This window comes from Labeo rohita, chromosome 18 (assembly GCF_022985175.1).
Source record: "Labeo rohita strain BAU-BD-2019 chromosome 18, IGBB_LRoh.1.0, whole genome shotgun sequence".
Classification (NCBI taxonomy): domain Eukaryota; kingdom Metazoa; phylum Chordata; class Actinopteri; order Cypriniformes; family Cyprinidae; genus Labeo; species Labeo rohita.
In genome coordinates this window covers 27,944,628-27,958,475 of record NC_066886.1, presented here as the reverse complement: position 1 = coordinate 27,958,475, position 13,848 = coordinate 27,944,628, and the positions used below count along the sequence as shown (strand labels likewise).

The window sequence follows — 13,848 nt, the reverse complement described above, 5'->3', positions numbered from 1 at the left end:
ACACTTCTGGTTTTATGGTTCTGAAGGCAACATTTTTTTAAATTATTTATTTAAAATTATTTATTTTTTAAGAATCTGTGATGAACACAAGTGCAAGATATTTTTATGTTTAAATTTATGGAATAAAATACATTAGTAATACCCACTCAGGATTTTTCAAAGCTTTTACTTGAAAAAGTGGTTGCTAACAAGTGGCAAAATGGGAATACAGAGGCTGTTGGTGACATTAAATAGCATCAAGCAAACAGATAAACTCGTCTACTCACTTTAGCCTTATTATGTTTATTTAATATAATCATGTTTTACAAACTACTCTAAAGGGCTGTTCACACAGAACGCATTTTCCATTACTTTCCAATTGTTTTTTTAATGTAAACACACGCTAGACAGATGTGTTTGACCATGAGGTAATATTACGCAGGGCCTCACATTGTACAGCATTCTGTAAACATGGCGATCAAGTTCAAATAAGTTCATTTAAAAAAGAACAAAAAAAAAAGTCTTGAGACTTACTTTTTTCCCCTCCCATTCAACTGGCCATATCTCACATTTTTTAAAGCAAAGACAGTCTGTATGAATGGCCTCTAACTTCAACTTTCAGTGAAAATGTTTTAAATAAAGACAGAATGAGTTGTCGGAAGCCTAATGTTGCGGCGCTGAAGTCATGTGATCACACTGTAGTTCATTTATACCCTTACGAAAAAGATGTTTATTCAAGTCTGCTATTAGTATACTTCTTTTAAACTAAAAATAGTATACTTTCAGTCTACTTTTTATGTACTTCTAATAATTGTGCTTTTATGTACTTCTAAGACATATACTTAAAATGACATTTAGGTATACTTGACTTATACTTACATTTTTTACATCACGTTTTTATACTAAAAATAGGAAAGTATACTTTTAGTTTACTTTTCATGTACTTCTCAGAAATGTGCTTTTATGTACACTGCCCTCCAAAAGTTTGGAAACAATGGGGTTTTTGACAATATTGGCATGAATTCCTTTTCATTTGTGATAATTTTGCACTGATAAGGGACAACACAAACTACAAAAACATATTTTATTACATAATCAGTTTAAGATTTGACTCCAAGATTGACTCTATCTATATTATCACTCTGAATTAAATTCATAGCCTTTTCTCATCTTTTTGTTCAAAATATTATTTATTTATTTTTTTATTATTATTTATGAAATTTGCCCATTTTTTTGTATTTTGTATGTTCAGATGTACATATAATAAAATATATACAAATTTATTCCTAATAGGGACATAGTAGTATACTTAAAGTATGATGTAAAGTTCACTTAAAGAAACCTTACGAGTAAACTTGCAGTATAAAACTACTGAACTAGTAATTTACTGAGACTATACTTCAAAGTGTACTAAAATGCTACAAGTATTTCATTAGTAAACTATCAGTATACCTTATACCTATAGTTGCAGTACAAACTAAAACATAGATAAAAAACTAGTTGTGTACTCAAAGTTTACTACTGTTATACTTAAAGTATACTTAAACGTTTACTTTTATATACTAGAAAGCGGGACAATTTAGTCCCAAGGAGTATTGAAATAGTACACTTACAAGTATACTACTAGTATACTGACATTTGTATACATACTACATAAAGTATACTTAATAATATACTTGAACTTTACTGAAGTATACTTAATGAAACAAACTTGAGGTATACTTCTTTTTGGTAAGGAATAGCCTACAGGTAACTACAGGTTTTTATGTTGGCAATTATATTTAGGCTTCCAAATCCATAAAAGTTGTGCAAATTATGGTCATGAACAAAATGTGTAAGAATCATAAACATTTACTGGTCAATAATTCAAAAGCCAAGTTTTTTTTTGTCAAAGAAACCAGGGTGATGCAAACTTCTGGGGTGTCATCACTGCAGCGCTATATTAGAGTGAAGCTAACTCCTACAGAATAAACTACACAAAGCTAGATATCTTGTCAATCAATTTTAAGCAAACTATCCCAAAATAAGAGTTCTTGCTGCTAGAAATCACCAATTGCGACATACCGAACCACATTTCTGAAACACCAACCTGCTCTCACTGCCTTGCTCCTTCCTCTCTCGCACCTTCAGCCACTTGCGAAGCAGGAAGCGTTTTCGCCGAGGTGATGCACTTGGGGTGGAGCTGTTCGACCAGGCCAAGTCCTCGTCGCTGGATGGCGTGATTTCGATGGAGGGCAGCTGAAGGTACTCTTTGGACGCCGAGCGTGATCCGGGGTGCCGCAGTAGCCCATTCTCAAGCCGTTCACGCTCGCTGGGCAGCTTTTTCATTCGTCTCATCTTAAACCGTCGGCGCCGCAGGGTGGGGGTGGATGAGCTGGACCAAACAAGGCTGTCGTGACCACCTCCGCTCCCGCCGCCCTCCTCCTCTCCATGGCTGGGCTCATCCCGGAGGACATGCACCTGGAGGGACGGCAGACGAAGGGTGTCCGTCATGCTCCGGGCTCACCACCCCTGCCGCTGTGATCACCGTTAAGATGCTAAACGGAGACGCTACGATTACTTCCCTGCAACCAGGGAAGGTGAAAGGCTAACTGGGGAACTGTCCGGGTTAAAGATTCAAGAGGAAACTGAGGTGTTAAGTTGAGTCCTGAGTCCTCCAAGACTTCGATTAAAAGTCGAACATCCACTCCTGTGCTAACAGTTTGAATTCCTCACAGAGTCCTTTCTTGACGATCGATTCAGTTCTTTCTTCTTGTTATAGCTGCACAATTACCCAACAAAGGGCACCTGATGGTGTTTGGGTGGACAAACTGGTGGAGCTGGGTCAAAATGATGAGAGTGTGTGTGGCCTACAACCGTATTAAATGACAAAGGAAGGCTCTTTTCTCCTCCCAGCAGATAAAACATGCATAAGGGGTGGCTATCGGTGTAACAGGACTCCAGGGCTCCCCGTAGGTCCGAGGACGCTCTCACGCACACAAACACAAGCATTAACACTCAGATTATTAAAAATGACCTGGGTGTTCTTTCTGTAAAAGATGCAGAGAAAACTCTCTTGAGTAAAGTCAGGTTATCCAACAGCAAGTTTGAAGATGATTGGTAATGTCTGGAGCAGGAATTGTGGGTTCGTCACGTTCCTGAGGGTGCTGCTCCCACAATGCTCTCCATCTCAGTCTTCCGGCACGTACCGCTGCCCCTCAGCCTACAGATTAGAGTAAGGTGATAGGATGCTGGGTAACTAGGACACCGGTGACTGAAGTTGTAAAGTTGTTTAACACAAAAGTATTGTTAAAAATGCATACAAAGCCACAAAAAGTCATGAAGACACATTTATATGTAAAACACAGCAAGATGCACCACCAAACACAGATGAATCAACAACAAAAAATGAAGCATGATAATTGTGAGTGCACACACACACATACATACTTCTCTGAATGTGCATTGAAACAACACACTGAACTGGGATCTCTGAATTTCATTGCTTAACACTAAATAAATAAATAGATAGATAAATAAATAAATATTTTAGCTTTAATTTCTTCTTCCTGCTTTATCCGTTTGCAAAGCATGCTAGGTCAGTTAAAAGGTAATTATACAGTAAGTAAATGAATAAATACATTAATAAATGACTCTTTAAGGTCTCGCAATTACGAGTTTATATCTCACAATTCTAACTAAATTTGCAATTGCCAGTTTATATCATGCAATTTTTTTTTTTATTTCTCAGAATTGTGACTATATCTCGGAATTCTGATTTTATAACTCGCAATTGAGTTTATATCTCACAATTCTGACTAAACTTGCAACTGCCAGTTTATATCACACATTTTTTTTTATTTCTTTTGACTTTATATCTCAGAATTCTGACTTAATACCACGCAATTGTAAGTTTATATCTCACCATTCTCAGAAAAAAAGTCAGAATTATGAGATAACAAGTCACAATAACCTTTTTTTTTTTTTTTTTTATTCAGTGGCAGAAGCGGGTTTCCATAGAATGGGGACTTACAAAGCAAAAAAAATAAAATAATAAAAATTAAAACTTGTGAAAGAAATTTAAGTGCCTTAAATTTCAGCCTGTTTCTCACACTAAATTATCATATTATTTCAAAAGGCATGAGATATAGCACACAAGCGATTTGTAATATTGTCATTTTGCATTTTAGTATCTCTATTCACATCCATTATCTGGAAAAGAGCTGTGTGAACATTTTGCTAAATATCTCCTTTTGTGTTCCACAGAAGAAAGACATTCAGATGGACTGAACTGACTTAAGGGTTAGTAAATGATGACACAGTATTCATTGTGCTTTGGAAAAGAACTTTAATAATATAACCTCAAACTGAAAAAAGGTGCTTAGATTTGAACCATGATAGTGTGGTTTTACTAAATCATTAGAGATGTTTATTCATCACAAACTGCAAAATGATTTTATACTACAGGGGCAGCGTTTAGCTGAACCAGAATAAAGTCAAGAGTGATAAAGGACCAGATAGTGCAAACATCAGCCTGACTTGAGTAAACAACCCAATGAGAGTCATATAAAGAGGCCGTGGGCCAAATACCCTGACCGCTGACCCAGTACTGAGAAACGCAAATACAATCCAGTTGACATCCAATATTTAAACAATCACTTCCACTGAACTGCTCAGGCCTACGGCACAAATGAAAACAACAAACATCAGTATGATTTTTTTTTTTTTTTTTTTTTTAATGAAGCAACTATATCAATATGCAAAATGCAAATGAGAGGAGAAAAGGTATAATATTGAACAATACTGCGCCACATTTCTCAGCTGTGGAACAGCAGGAAGCCGCTGTCAGGTTGTGAGCGAACTGTTATGTTGACAGATAGTGACAGGATTGGGTTACTTTGAAATGAGAGGCTGTGTCATTGTGTCAAGACAGACACTCAAGGCTATCGCCGCTACATAACCTCGCTTCTCTTCCTTGTTCTAATTAAAAGAATGACACACGTAATTCTCATTATTATAATAGCTGTGAACTAGAAATGAGGATCTTTTCTCAAAGCCAATTCAAATCATGTAACTTTGGTTGTAGTTTCCAATAGAGCTGTACAGCTGTATAATTTTTGTTAACAAAGAAAGCAGGTTATAAAACTACCCAAAGGCGTCAGCACCGACAGCCTTGTGGGCAGCGCACCGACATACAGAACCATTGCGCTACGGGCGTTCCCGAGTTCGAATCCAGGCTTAAGGACCTTTCCCGATCCTACCCTCTTTTCTCTCTCCCACTTCGCTTCCTGTCAGCTGTGATCTGTCCTATCATAATAAAGGCAAAAACAACAAAAATAAATCTAAAAAACACAACAAAAAAAACCTACCCAAAGGATACATTTGCAGCACTAAAACAGTAAGAAAAAATGTTTTTGGTACTTGAAATAGAATAAATGTTACCATACAGTACCAATTCTGTGATCAGTAGTAAATCACCATCCAAAGGCCAGAGGGCGCTCTCACGCAGAAACTCCAAATACGCCTCGAAGAAGAAATCCAAGAAATAACTGCAGTTGAATAAACCGAAGATTTAACTGCTTTCATTGATTTAATGTGACTAATAAACAAACAACATGTTATAAAATTTGGTATTTCCACGTTTTCAGATTTAGCAGCATTTACGTTACTACACAGCTGTAGTTCACCGGGAAGCTATGCAAGCAACTTTACTGTCACAGTGTGATTCGATAATCGTCTGTGTGGTTTTGCATAGCTTGTCGGTGAACCACGGCTCTGTGTATTGGCGCTGCTTTATCTGAAAGCAGGCACATGATGGAGATTTACTGCTGATTGTCTGTGGTTCAGGAGTGGCTTAACAAGAGGAACACGACTGTAGCCAAATTCCTTGACACGTCTGTGTGTGGTGGCTCTTGATGCCTTGACCCCAGCCTCAGTCCATTCCTTGTGAAGTTCACCCAAATTCTTGAATTGATTTTGCTTGACAAGCCTCTCAAGGCTGCGGTTCTCTCGGTTGGTTGTGCATCTTTTCTTCCACACTTTTTCCTTCCACTCAACTTTCTGTTAACATGCTTGGATACAGCACTCTGTGAACAGCCAGTTTCTTTGGCAGTGAAAGTTTGTGGCTTACCCAACTGCCACATCAGCTGTCTTCCCCATGATTGTGTAGCCTAGTGAGGCTGGTGGGTTTTTGATAAATGTGAGCCAAAATCATCACAATTAAAAGAACCAAAGACTTAAACTACTTCAGTCTGTGTGCAATGAATTTATTTAATACACGAGTTTCACAATTTGAGTTGAATTACTGAAATAAATTAACTTTTCCACGACATTCTAATTTATTGAGATGCACCTGTCTATATATATATATATATATATATATATATAAATGTTACCGTGATTCCTCTGCCAGCTCATTAAAATAAAAGTCATGTGAGAGGAGGCAATGCCTCCATCGAGCTATAATTGGATATGATCGTTTATGATTGGATGTGATTGGTTTGAAGAATGAAGAAAATTATGGTGTTACTGACTAATTATAAAGTAAGTAAACAATTCTCCTGCTTAGATATCACTACTTTGTGTCACATCAAAATGAAACATGAAATGGCTTAAAAACGTGATGACTGTGTCTGTTTTTAGTGAGCATTCAGCTTGATTAAATGAAAGATGTATCTTCGTGTCTGACCTGTGACAATGTTTACAGGGCTTTTATGATGATGACCCAAAACTAAGTTGACTATTAAAAAGTCAACAGCTGAAAATCAGTTCACAAATAAAAATGGAGTGTCTGTTTACAAGTGCAAATAGCCTGCCTTGTTGGCAGATGCTGTTTACACAAACTCCGCCCACCAGCATATGATTACAAAGCATTACAACAGAATATCGTCTAATAACAGCTCCAGTGGCATAGATAGTAAAGTACTTGACTACGTGTTGTTATTTTTAACTGACCCAGCTTGAATCCTACCTTTTCAAATCAGATATCAGGTCAGAAAGGCATTTTCAATAATAATGAAGGAAATAATCAAAAAGCTGATCTTAAAGTGTCAGGCAGGGTTAGGGTAGGTGTAGGGAGGACACCAAGATTTATTGTCCCAATAAGGTTGCATCCATTTAATAATTTGAATTAAAATTATAATTTACACTTAATACCTTGGATATTTTAGTTTTAAGGTAAAATTTTAAGGCAGCTGGGTACCATCCCAGCTTTTAAGCTTACATTGTCACTTAGTACAAATTACCATTTCAAGTTGGCTAAACCTATTTAAGTTGACTGAACTTAAAATTTTAAGCCAGCAGGGTAACAAATTATTTTAAGTTGACTCAACAAACTTTTTTTTTTTTTTTTGTAGCAAATGCAAGACTTACAAAGAGATCAAAAGATCATATTCCTGTCAGTTAAGCCCAGTGAAAATTACTGTGCATTACAAGCTGACAACATGTAAATCTAAATAAATCATTTACTGTGAAAGGAGAGAAGATTTTCCTGCTGGGATCAGCGATATATCAAGAGTGCTGTTAATTATAATATGAAGACACAGTCTCACATTACAGACATCCTTCATCAGAACATAAAAACTTCAACAGCTTAACATAACCAAGGTCATGTGGATGAGGAGATGAAAATAATATTCCACAATAATATCATAGTAAAGACCTGCTCTACATGATTATAAGCATTCAGAAGCACGACTATATGTCTTATAACCAGAAATGTTAGATTACTAAAGTTTGCAGATGAGGTTTCATTTAGTGTTAATGAAAGTTTATGATACAGTCATATGTCTTTTAAATGTATCTGTCTCTGAAAAAAGAGATTTTTCTCTTCAAGCTTTCAAATGTTGTACAATGATATCCATCTGATCATCTGGACAGTTCATTTTCATTTTATCTCTTGCTCTCTAAACTCTAAGAGTGTAATCATAGATTCAGATTCAAAAAACTGTGCCTGAAGTATTTAAGCTCTATTAAAGCATCCGTCCACATGATGAGCGATTTAGTTTTGTTTCATAACCAGCACGTGTGTTTCTCTGTGGAAACTCACAGCAGGAGTTTGAGGAAGATTTCCCCTTGATTGCTGTGTGATGAAAGGCTGGAGAGAAACCACATTCTGATTGATGTGGTGAAACGCCCACAGAGATGTGCCTATAATCTTGGTTAGATCCCAACACTTTCACACCAGCGGTCCAGGATTTCCCTTTCCCTCCACTGACTCAGTTAAAACCTGCTGAGGGTAACTGCTGTATGATACAGAGGGCTACTCATCTTCACTAATTTGACATGCTATAATTGGAAGGTGTTTGATGTAAGATGAGACACCATGTATACAGACACAAGGGACATCTGCCAGAACCTGAAACTGGCACAGAATATGAACAGAAAGCATAAAACAACATTTTGAACAGAAAACCTTTCAAGTAAAATCTAGAGCAACCCCCCAAGCATTAACTGTAAGAAGATGAGATGCTGAAGAAACTGACAAAAGAGGTGAAATACATACATAACCTACTCTACATCAGTCATTGTGTCATTGTGACTCTTTGGATTGTCCATTATACAGTATCTGCCAACGACTCTTTGTGGGAAGAATCTTGTGTACAGGTATATAAATGTCCACTTAAAAAACTATTTTATTTATTAATTTAAATAATATAATATAATATAATTTCTAATGTAATATGAACTATTTTACTGCCATAATTTTAATTTTAAAAAAGAATGTAATATATTTAATATAAATTATAATATTTGAACTATAATGTAGAAAAATCACACTGTCATAAATGTAATGCAAAAAATTAATATAAAAATAAAAGGTAAAATATAATACCTTTTGCACGGTTGTACGTGTAATGCAAAAACTATAATAAATAATATATAAAATAATATAATATAATATAAAATGTGTACATTATAATTTATGTATAGTAGTATTTATTTATTCTGCTTTTTATTCAAGCAGGTTTTAATCTTTTAAATAACAGATTTTAAATAACAGATGCACTGAATGTTCACTCATATAGGTGGAATGTGCAAAAACATGAATCAAATTGCTCCAATGGCAAAATTGTTCAGTTAATCACACTAAATTAATGTTGTAAACTTACAGCCATTTATGTAACATGACAAAATGTTTTAAAACAAAAATAATGTCTAAAAAGTGGGTATGAAACAAGAACATTCAGACTTATCTTCATGTTTCCTTGTATGATTTACAGTGTTTGTTTCTCCAAAGTCCAATATATCTTTTCAATAATGTATACAGGAAAGAGATTTCCAGATTCCCGTTCCCCCATTCCCCTCCAAGCTAGTTTCATTTCTGTTTTTCTGTAATGTTATGTCATCTGCCATGTGTAGAAATTTCAACAAGGTGGCCTGGAAAACCTCCCAGCAGGACACAGACGCTGAGACGAGAACACAAGCCAGCGTTTCATTTACTCTTTTATTCAGGTCACCATTGTGTGTGAGCGGACGGGCGGATGAAACGGTCGATTCACTCTTACTGTAGAGTCCCAGACACAACAAATCATCACAAGATCACAAATAACACATCTGGCAGTGTATTTAAATCCAGCATCCTGTGCAGTTTATCAAGAGTGCAAACTATTGTAACCCTACTTATATATCATGTATGTTTGCACAATAATCCAGTGAATAAATACCCATGTGGTCTGTGCAGCTTCTATTGTCACATGTTCACTGTCACCTATAAACTGTCAGATCACACTCTTAATGGATAGCGTGCCTCTTACCAACATACTTCTTCCACTCTGTGACCTTTGACCTTTGAGGTGCTGTTGAGAAAACAAATGGATTTCATCCTCTTACTCAAGACAATAAACCTAAAACAATGGCATATTTGGGATACACTGTACTGATGTCTTCAGGTTCATCTGGGAAGCTTGTTTTTAAATAATAAGTTCAGAAGTCAGTGCTTTTTTCTTTTTAAGCATAACCAGATATTCAGTAATATTGTGCACTTCAAATAATTGTTTTTGTTGTTACTATACATATATATTATTCTTATCTATTTATCTATATTGGATATGATCGGTTGGATATATTGTTATGATCGAATGTGACTGGTTCATGTTACTACTATAATAATTACATGTACAAGACTGTAAAATAAATAGCTACGTTTTTTAATGTTTAATGTTCATATGTTCTTCTTGTTTTTTGAAAAAAGTTTATAGAACTTTATTTATGTAACTATATTATATAACTTGTTTAGTTTATCTTTTCAACCTGTTTATGTAATGCAATTCCATACAGTGATAAGCAATTATCAGCAATTGAAGTGATGTGAAAATATGATACTGCCTATGCATACCAATGAACCATGAAGAGCGAAGATGTGTAAAAGATGTGTATATTTTAACTGATGCTTAATATATTTTATCCTCTTGTTGATATAGAAATGTATGCTTCATAATTGCATAAAAATGTGTTTTTTCAAGCTAGTTTTTAACTAATCTTCATCAACAGTAAACAAAATATGTACAAACTAATTTGTAACAGTTAAAATAAAATCTCAAAAGTATTTTTTAAAGAAGTGCACACAGAAAATCCTGAGAAATCTTGTCAGTGATTTTCAGCTTTTGCTGATGTGTCTGTCCGGTGGGATTTTGAAGAAAAAAGGTCTTTGTAATTCAGTGGCTAAGTGTGGCGGAAGTTACGGCACTGTGGACTCATTCATGCATGCTCATCCTGTAAATACAGAAGGCTGCAGAGTTTTGATTGAGACACATGATTTATCCACAGACATTTCCTGTGGTGTAAAGATGGCCACATGTTTCCAACAGACCAATTTGGAGTAGACACCACAGTTACATCACTTGAAGCTGCTCTTGCATAGTGGTTGCGGAAAAACACTGGTAACAAGTAGAGGTAAACGGGTAAAATCCATGGAATAAGATGTCAAAATCGGAATGCAAATAATTTTTTATAGAATACGGTTATCAAAGACGTACATACAATGGATGAAAACTGCTATGATTACTCTATATTTAAAGCATAAATTTGATTTAAACAATAGTATAATATTCACATATGCTGTTCATAGGGGACGTATTGTATTAGTCCTACAGTTACAGCATCAAATATTATTTAAACCTATTACTATTAACATTTTTACATAACATTTATTTATTTTATCTCACAATTCTGACTTTTTTTCTCACAAATGCAAGTTTATATCTCCTAATTCAGACTTTATAACTCAAAAATAGTGAGTTTGTCAATTCTGAAGGAAAAAAGCCAGAAGTGTTGGATATAAACTATTCTGAGCCGAGGGGAAAAGAGAGAATGGCGAGTTGTTTTTCCTTATTGTAAGATATAAGCTTGGAATTGCAAGTATAAAGTCAGAATTTTGAAATATAAAATCAAATTTACCTTTTTTTATTCTTTTATTCCATGTCTCCATAGACTGCCACTTGAAAACTGTCATTTTCTGTCACCAAATAAGCTCACAAAAACGTCATCCCTGTTTCAGATCTGTAAGACTATCCCACTATCTAACATCAGTTTCGCTGAATAACAGTGCTTATCGCTGAGTGACAAGCTCTTGTAATATGTAGAGCACGTTTTGAAAATGACATCTAATCTTTTAAAATGTAATTATTTTGTACCTCATCCGTGTAATTCTCTAGCCGTAAAGGCTATCTCTTCAGGGTTTTCTGCAACCATGATGTGCGCGCATCCTGAATGTTTACAAACCTATAACTGGTCTGTAGTGTATTATAAAACAGATTCATTTCAGAACTGTCCTTTCTTGAATATGTAACCCTTTTACACCCACTGAATCAAATTACATGGTGATTGAGGATCATTTAGCATCTAGCTGCATAGCAGAGACAAATCCAACAGGTGAAATCTTTATATTAGATTGGACACCTGTTCACACACAAACACATGCATACTACAACACACACAAATGCACACACAGCTTTGCTCTGTAACTCAGAGTGAAACACAGAGAGATTACCATGTGCCAGTCGACAGCTGGGAAGAGCTAGTGTTACAAAAGCAACAATAGTCTGAGTGTTTGTGTGTATGTGTGTGTGAGAGAGAAGCCCAGCTGAGATTGAGACATTCTGATACACAATCTCTGTTGTTGTTTTTTTTTAAATCAAATTAAAATTTCTTCATCTACAACATGGATAATGAAACATATTTAGGGATCCTCAGCAGAGAGCAAAAATAAGGGTGACATAAAAAGGCTTTGTACCTGCACCTTAAACCTACTGGTCTCAAACCAGGAAGCACAGAGTCAAAGTCTGGGTGCTCCGGAACAACATCGACAACTGTGATGGACAAGACTGCTGCAAAACAAATTGGACTGTACAAAACTATATTTACCCTTGTGAAAAAGAATTGTATTGAATTTTAACTTCTGTACTTCAAATCACCGGAGTATATTATTGCAGGTAATATAATATTAATTAAACAAAAGGCCACTTAAGTGTACTTAGAGTACACTTTCATATGTTTCTTAACACATTTAAGTGCACTTTTTAAAATTGCACTTTAAAATAATGTCAAAAGTTTTACTTTTGCAATTATTGTTTAAATGATGTGCTTTAAAGAAGCAATAATAATTTTTTACCAAAATTACTAAATCACATGCAATATTTGATTGTAGTTTTAGCTGTAGTGTGTTATTTGTTATTACACTTAAAATTATTATATTTTAAATGTACTAAGTTTATTTAAATACCTGACATACAAGTTTCAATAACATTAACATATATTTTAGTTTACTATAAATGCTTGTCAATACATTCAGCAGTACACTGAAGCAATTATGAAAAGCTGCATATATATTAAGTACTTAGGTGGGTCAAAAAAACACTGCTAAGTTCAACTAACTGCATTTAATATAAATGTAAATTATAATTAATTTGCATTTAATTGTGAATAGCATGGAAGTGTCCGAAACCACTGCATTTAGTTCACATGTAATACAGTATATTCGTTTGAAGTGTATCATCTCCATTTAAAGTATTATTTTAAAAAGTATGCTGAAGTGTACTTGAGTTTCACAAGGGTGTAAATCAACCACTACACATTGTATGTGCTAAATATTTAATATACTTCTAAACACTGCATCAAAACCAGCTTGTTAGGACAAAACTTAATTTTTGATTTGTAATATGCATTGCTAAGAACTTCATTTGGACAACTTTAAAGGCGATTTTCTCAATATGTAGATTTTTTTGCACCCTCAGATTCCAGATTTTCTAGTTTCTCTTTCTAAGTGTGACAGTCATTTTTCAAAATTTATTTGAAAATATTTGACCGATGAATAGTGCAACCAACCAATCACTATCAAGCATTCCATAAAACTGCCAAATGCACAAATATATGCAAATACATTTTTTTTCCGCAACATCTCTTGCTTCTTGGCATTGAGCAAACGTGACATCACTGAAGCCTGACGGTGCATGTGAGTATGAAGTCGCCAGCCAGACTGTGGCCCTATCTGACTTTAGTTATCACTGTTGCCATCTGTTTGATTCACTCTCATGTAACCCATGGCAACTGAAACTTTCGCTGACCACAATTTTCTACTATTAATTTTCACATATCCACCACAGTAACTGTTACATCTTAATTTTGCGTTTTAAATCTCGCGTACTTCAATATGTACTAATAGGCTATCTAGTGCATTCCTCAAAAGCATCATGAGCAAATCTGATCGTAAATCCGCGACCATCGTGGAGAAAATAAACTGTAACTGACTCGCCCTTACCTGCCGGGAAGTCCAGTGCACGCACTTTCCAGATGTTATGATTGACAGCTCGCGTGGTAAAAACAGTCGCAACATATTAAAACTCACTAAAAGTCCGTTTCTTCATATCAAATCAACCCAGACAGCTGGCAAAA

The 13,848-nt window shown here is 35.2% G+C and overlaps 1 protein-coding gene across 1 annotated transcript in view; it reads right to left on the bottom strand.

Moving 5' to 3' along the window:
* The window catches only part of gramd1bb (GRAM domain containing 1Bb), a 155,026-nt gene that overhangs the window by 92,957 nt on the left and 48,221 nt on the right, over nt 1-13,848 (bottom strand). The window contains 1 exon segment of the mRNA XM_051134595.1: nt 2,069-3,181. Coding sequence (XP_050990552.1) covers nt 2,069-2,472 — 404 coding nt within the window. The 5' untranslated portion in view covers nt 2,473-3,181.